Raw genomic sequence first — 7,390 nt, forward strand, 5'->3', positions numbered from 1 at the left:
AAGGAGTTCATTGTGGACTTTAGGGGGAAGACAAATACCATGCACACACCCCTTTATATTAAGGAACTGGTAATAGATTGTGTCACAAGCTTCAGGTTTCTAGGGGTCCACATATTGGAGGACTTCACCTGGATTCATAAAATCTTCTGTCTTGTAAAGAAGGCTCACCAGCGCATTTCCTTTCTTTGGACACTGAGGAAAAAAACCCTTTCCTCAGCCGTCCTGGTGAACTTCCACAGCTGTCTCCTTACCAAGCACCACATCCACAACCCCACTAACACCCTCCCAGACTTAACTGCACACCTATAGATGTAGATTATGTATATATTACAATGTATACACATCACAAAAAATTGTTCCTGCACTTACTAACTAACTACTGTCTGGTACGTATGACATATAGTGAATAAAAAAGTTGAATCTAAACTATAATCTAAAGAAGAGACCAATTTATAGGCAGTCAATGAATGTGCTGTCAATAAACGTCTCTCCAACCCATTTTGCACTTATACAATCATCTATGGTCACAGTCCTACAAACATCCTTCATCGATAGAACTTTTCAAAACAATGACTTTTTCAAAATCTCAAGCTTGCTGATGTGACTTCACAAGCGGCTTAAGTTTTGTTTAAGTCCAAATAACATTGTCTGAGAAACTTTGTGGGTTGTCCACGTGCATATTTACAAATACCAGTCTGGCTTTTTCCTTAACTGATGGAGTCTGACTGAGTCTTCCTCCTAGGAGACAATTGTTGTTCAAAAGGGACACGATGTAATCAGAGAATGACATTCCTTCACCTTGGAGTTCTGCTAGAAAACCTGCAGGATGTTTTCTTGATTCTTTATCATTCACATGACCCTGCGGTTGCACTGCATCCTAAACCCATGTGATAGCCACAGTCCTGGCCACAGTCCTGTGGACCTTATGCTTCCTAATATTAGAGGGAACATGAAGCAGGTTTGAGATGGTCCTACAGGCTTTACCTTTAAAACCTATAACTAATGTTCTTTCTGAGCTCCTCAGACAACCCTCTTCTTTGCTGACTCTGCATGCATTCAGGGAGGTGTGCACTATGACACCAAAAAAAAAGATATAGTGGGAGGTTTTCACCTTTCAATGGCATAATTTGGCGCATATCAATATAGAAAAGCAACATGTAAAAACTATAGGACAACTTCAGGTCAAAAAAAAAAAAACACAGTTTGAAAGATGAGTAAAATGCAGTGATTTATGATTATTTTTAGGCATACCAGTCCATCTGTCCTGGATGTTTAAGTATACTCTTGTAAAATACTGATATTTTGTTCATAGTATAATTATTGTTATTATTAATAATATTATTATTATTATTATTATTATTACAATAATATATTCTACCATATTATAAAGGCAAGTGACTGTTGCCTTTAGCATTAATGATTGTTTCAATAAACGGATATGAATTGGTCCACATCTGTACTCTGTAACTATCCAAGATAAGAAATATTTGCGTTTGTGTTTTCTTCTATGAAAATTATCATTTTTAGGCATACCAGTCCATCTGTCCTGGATGTTTTAGTATACTCTTGTAAAATACTGATATTTTGTATAGTATTATTATTGTTAGTATTATTATTATTATTATTATTATTATAACAATAACGTATTACACCATTATATTATTATACCATATAATAAAGGCAAGTGACTGTTGACTTTAGTATTAATGATTGTTTCAATAAACGTCTGTACTCTGTAACAATCCAAGATAATAAATGTTTAGTTCGTTTCTGTTTTTCTACTTCTTCTACAGCTGCTAATCAGTTTATGTAATGCCAATGTGACCAACGCATATTGAGAGATTTCGCTGAAGAAAGCGTCCTTTTATAAGACGAGACACAGTATTGGTATAATATAACAGCATAAAACCGTGTGTTATTACTTGGGACTTGGTTCTGAATCTCTTTATTATTATTATCAGTTAGCTCTGGCTACGTGAAGCAGAGGCCCGAGCCTTAAGGCTGATTTATGGTTCCGCGTTACACCAACGCAGAAGTACGCCGTACGGCGCGCAGGGCCGCGTGCCCTACGCCGTAGGCTACGCCGTAACCCTATGCCGTACGCCTCTGCGTCGATTTAACGCGGAACCATAATTCAGGCATCAAATAAACATATCACTACCCGATAACTGCACCTCATACTATTAACTGTTTTGAGCCGACTGGACGTGTTTAAAGGGCAATAATGAAGTGCCAAACCTCCATCGGTTGATCCCCACGTTGGCCGCGCCGGCGAACCAGGGGTCCAGGATATAAACACAGCGCAGCGAGTCCGCCGCGCTCACGGCCTCCTGCAGCGCAGCGTTGTCGTGTAACCGCAGACCTTTGCGAAACCAGTGTACGGAATTCATCACCATCCTTCCTTCCTTATGGCGCCACCATTACAGTCAAATCCAAAGGAACGGGTCGAAATGGAGCAAAAAGCCTGGCTCGAGGGGTAAACCCGGGTCACTAACAAACTTTACTTGCTGTCAAAACGAGACGTCACATTCATAGGGGGCGTGGTCACTGCGCGTTGTGGGCGTGTCTTCATGGTTAAGCCACTGTGATTGGTCAGAATGCAAACGTCATCATGAGTTATAAAACCAGTGAGCTGTCATTGGTTGGGGGAGGCAGATGCGGAGAAGGGGGTGACGGGATGGGCGTCCACGTTTCATCCCATATGTCTGGTGCACACTTTTGCAGGTGGAATAATAGAATGATAAAAGTAGGGCTGCAGCTATCTAATATTTTAGTAATCGAGTATTTTACTGAAAATTCCATCGATTAATCGGCTAAAACATATTTTTGTTTAGTTAAAGAGCAATTATAAATATACATAAGATGTTGACATTACTAAGACTAAATTATATAATACAGTAGGTTCATGGCTGTGCATTTAAAAACCCTGAACTTACACCAGTTGACCAAATTCACTGCCTTCACTCAAAAAACTAAGGATCTTACCAAGAAATGTTCTTATTTCTAATCTAAAAATGCCATTACACCTGATAACGCACATCACTTAAAAGGTTAGGTGTTTTTCCGACGTGTTTCAATTGAACTTTCATTTGTGTCGAGCAAATTTTAAGCTCTAGTTAAGTTTTAAGTTAAAGTCTTGATAAGATTTTGAGTTTTGGCAGTGTTCAAAATAAAATTCTGAGAGCTGCTGTATTGGAGCACATTAGGCACCAGTGCTACTTGATGTTTTATCTATCAACGACTACAGAGATAAAATTGAAAACTACCCAGTTAGCTTTATTATGTTTTTATTTTTCACCCTCATCACTCTACAGATCTGTGTTTTTGCAGATTAAATGCTTTAGCCGCATCGACAGTCGTCATAATTAATAGAAACCTAGCAAAATTAAACGATTCCTCGAGGCAGAGAAAATTCCTCGATAATTTTTTGTAATCGAATTACTCAAATTATTCGAGGAATCGTTTCAGCCCTAGATAAAAGCAATACCAATTTCTCTGAGGTCGATGGTTAGAGAAGACACTCGTCACTCTAAGGTCTCTCCTGAAGAGACAGCTCTGCATTAAAGGTTTAGATTTTAGAAGTCATTAGAAACCATTTGCTAGAAGAATATTACCCCAACCCAATAAAAAGATGGTATATCCTAAAGGAATTTGAAGTGGAAAAGATTAGGAAAATAAGAAAAAAATATATTTCATTTCCACTTCCACCGAAAATAAAAGAGGTAAACTTCAATATTTTAAATGAAATTTACCCAACAAACGGGTTTTTAAGATTAAAATTTAATTTTGAATTGAATAATTGTGTTTTTTGTGAAAGGGAAATTGAAACTTTGCAACATCTTTTCCTTCATTGTGATTCAGTGCAATATTTCTGGAGTGAGATGCAGAGCTGGCTACAGTCCAAGGACATTGAGCTATATTTAACAGTGAAGACAGTTATATTTGGTGTTTTTGCTGAAGACAAGAATTTGGACTTTGTCCTGAATAATTTGGTGTTATTGGGAAAATTCTTCATTCACAAATGTAGATATTTTAAGACCAAACCATGTTTGACCCATTGGAGAAATTAGCTAAAGCTCTTGAGTCTTGAGTAAGTCCTTGAGTCTTGTTAAAGAAAAGAAAGCCCTTAAACTATTTTCTTTACTTGAAAGATATGATTTAATATGAGATGGCCCTTGTGAGTTTTTTTATTTTATTTTATTTTTATTTTATGTTGTACGATTAGATTCTCAGTGTATATTTTGTAATACTGATGTTGCTCAACCCAAGGCAAAAGTTTGTAATTCTGATATGATGTTTATGTGCCTTGTTTGTTTGTATCCATGTTTCAATAAAAAAAAAAAACTTTTGCATGTGGAAGTAAGGCCCGCGAAGGAGCATCTATGGTTTACAAAAAGAATTAAAAAGTTTTGATTATGAGCTATTGTCATTAACAATTCTCAACATGAACTCTCAACACTCATAGAGTCTCAGAGTAATCAATCACTGTGCAATAATAATAATAATAATGATAATAATAACTACAATCATATGCTGTAACAATGCACCATTCAATAACCATGTCTACCTCATACTGCTGCACCTTTCACTTTTTTAAACATTGTATATATGTTAATAAGAGCTGTCATTTGTCTATTTACTGTACAGTGACTTGGGCAATAAACCTGATTCTGATTCTGATTCTGAACAAGAATGTGAATTTTATCAGAATCAGCGTTATTGGCCAAGTTTGAACATGCCAGACAGGTAATTTGACTCTGGTTATTTTCGCTCACTGTACCCAGATTTTAAATAGCAAACACTAAATAGACAAATGTAGCTCTTATTAACATATTTACAATTAAAAAAGTGAAAGGTGCAGCAGTATGAGGTACTTATGGTTATTGAATGGTGCATTGTTACAGCATATGATTGCGGTTATTATTATTGCACAGTGATTCAGACTGTGAGACTCTATGAGTGATGAGAGTTCATCAGAGCAACAGTTTGGGGGAAGAAACTGTCTCTGAGTCTGGAGGTTTTGGTGTACAGAGCTCTGTAGCGCCGTCCAGAGGGGAGGAGTTCAAACAGACTGTGTCCTGGGTGTGAGGGGTCTGGTCCTGGTCCTGGTCCTGGTCCTGGTCCTGGATAGATGGGAGGTTAGTCCCAATTATCCTCTCTGCAGACCTAATTGTCTGTTGCAGTCTATGCCTGTCTAGTTTTATTGTAAACACATGTAGATCCAGAAAGTAGATTTATAATTTTTATCAATTCAAAATATGAACCCTATGAATGTATTGCTTATATATGGTCCAAATGTTGATGACTCTTCGTTTTTCCACCTCACTCTCTGATCACCTATAGACAACACAGTCATCAGTGGAGGGGACAGGCTCAGTAACACACACAAATAGAAAAAAAAAATTATATTAAGTTATATTAAGCCACTTAAGTTATCTTATTTACAGGAGTGGGCGCAGTCCACAAATATTGTTAAACAATATACTGTACGAGTTATCTTGGTCTTTGCGATGAATTGCGTTCTCACCACTCAGGGACTACACTTTTTTCTAGGCGGTCCACTACTCATATTCCAGGCTACATTACTTTCTAGTTCTCTGATGAGAGATATCTCTGAATCCAAAATCCATCTTATCACCATCAGTGATCATGCACAAGCTTCTTTCACTCTGGTGAAGTATCTGTGACTTATGGCCTGTTCACACTGGACTAAAATGATCAGGGGCACCAGCGGATCTACAATATTTTACATGGGGGGGTAAGGGTGGTGGCAGGAGGTCTAGACAGGCTGGTGTTGGACAACATCAGCACAGGATGAGGAAATTCCAATATATGTAAATTACATCAACAAACAATTAACCACAGAATGTGGTTAATTGCAATTAGAGATAACATTAGATGAATTGTAAAGCTTTACACATATAACCTTAAAACAGAGGATTTTTCTTGAAACACGTTATTTATTGAGTATCATCTTATGTTGCTACACTGGACTTTTGAATGGATAAGAAAAACATACCATTTGGTTGAGCTGAGTTGAGGGTTGTTCTTCTGACTCCCTGCCATCTGTTTCCTCCTCATTTTCATCGCTTACCTCTTCAGTATCTGTCCCTTTTTCTGGACCCGATACCTTCTTGTCTTCATCCTCCCACCACTGTCTTCTTGTACGTCTTCTTCCTCACTTTGTCGCTGCTCTGTTCCCTCAGTGGTCACATCTGAACCTCCTGAATTCTCCTCCATTCTCTCTTCATTTTTATCCCTTTCTTCTGCTTGCTTCTCCTGGTCGCTCCTCCCTTTTTTGCTAAAATAACTTGTAATATTTCTGTTTTCAAAAGTTCTTTTCATTTTGGCCTGAAAGTGACAAGATGTGAAAAGGTCGAAGTCCTTACATATTTCACCCTAGGATCACAAGTACCAACATATGAATCTAGAAAACAAAAATAAAGCGCCCTTAACCCCAAGACTACCTATATTCACTGTACATTTTTACCCAGTTTAACAGTTATGATGCATTTTCATTTAATAGTGCAGCTTCACAAGATACACTTTTCATTTGCCACAGTGCAGTGTTGATGTTATCAGGCAATAATCTGCTCACTGCACTAAACTGATGTTTACCTCACCATCATTTTAGCTACACCATTGTAAACTACCCAAACTGCGATCTACAGGACTCATACGCGTCCATTTTAAATAGATCAAATGGTTCAGGGGACCTGGGGTAGATCTTCACACTGGCTTCCTTTCTGTCACAGAATAAATGTTAAAATCCTGCTGTTGGTTTATAAATCCGAATAGTCTCGTACCAAAATACATCTCTGACTTCCTGGTTCGTTATGAACCAACCAGAACCCTCAGGTCCTCAGGGTCACGTCTACTTTCTGTACCGAGTTAGAACCAAACACGGTGAGGCAGCTTTCAGCTTTTATGCTCCTCATCTCTCTGATCTCCTTTTTTCCTTTTTCTAAGTATAATTATGCCCGCTGCAGTAGATAGTGTGATATTATAAAGTGCCTTTAGCCTATATCTACTGTATTTTGAGGGATACGAATATAAAATGTTATCGTTTAGCTTTACACAGAAACTTTAAACATAAAACAAGAACCCAGAGCATCAAAAGAGTGAAGAAGAAATGGATGATGTTTGTGTGTCTGCTTTGGAGGCTTCCGAATATTTCCAGTACCTTGTTGAATCTATTCCACGAAGGATTAAGGCAGTTCTGAAAACAAAAGGGGGTCCAATCCAGTATTAGCAAGGTGTACCTTATAAACTAGCCAGTGAGTGTGTAATATATATATTATATATACACACAAACACGCGCATTTTTGTATGCAGACACCAAGGAAGTCTACACATTGCTGGCCTAAGTGAGAAAATCAAACACTTTCAT

At 37.8% G+C, this 7,390-nt stretch overlaps 1 protein-coding gene across 2 annotated transcripts in view; it reads right to left on the reverse strand.

Annotated features, from left to right (window-relative positions):
- The window catches only part of cry2 (cryptochrome circadian regulator 2), a 40,868-nt gene extending 38,342 nt beyond the window's left edge, over positions 1 to 2,526 (reverse strand). For both annotated transcript variants that reach the window (XM_061722177.1, XM_061722176.1), the window contains exon 1: positions 2,239 to 2,526. In XM_061722177.1, coding sequence (XP_061578161.1) covers positions 2,239 to 2,396 — 158 coding nt within the window. In that variant the 5' untranslated portion in view covers positions 2,397 to 2,526. The remainder of the gene's footprint in view (positions 1 to 2,238) is intronic.
- Between the last annotated feature and the right edge of the window lie 4,864 nt (positions 2,527 to 7,390).

Source organism: Cololabis saira, chromosome 5 (genome assembly GCF_033807715.1).
Source record: "Cololabis saira isolate AMF1-May2022 chromosome 5, fColSai1.1, whole genome shotgun sequence".
In the NCBI taxonomy this organism is placed as follows: Eukaryota; Metazoa; Chordata; class Actinopteri; order Beloniformes; family Belonidae; genus Cololabis; species Cololabis saira.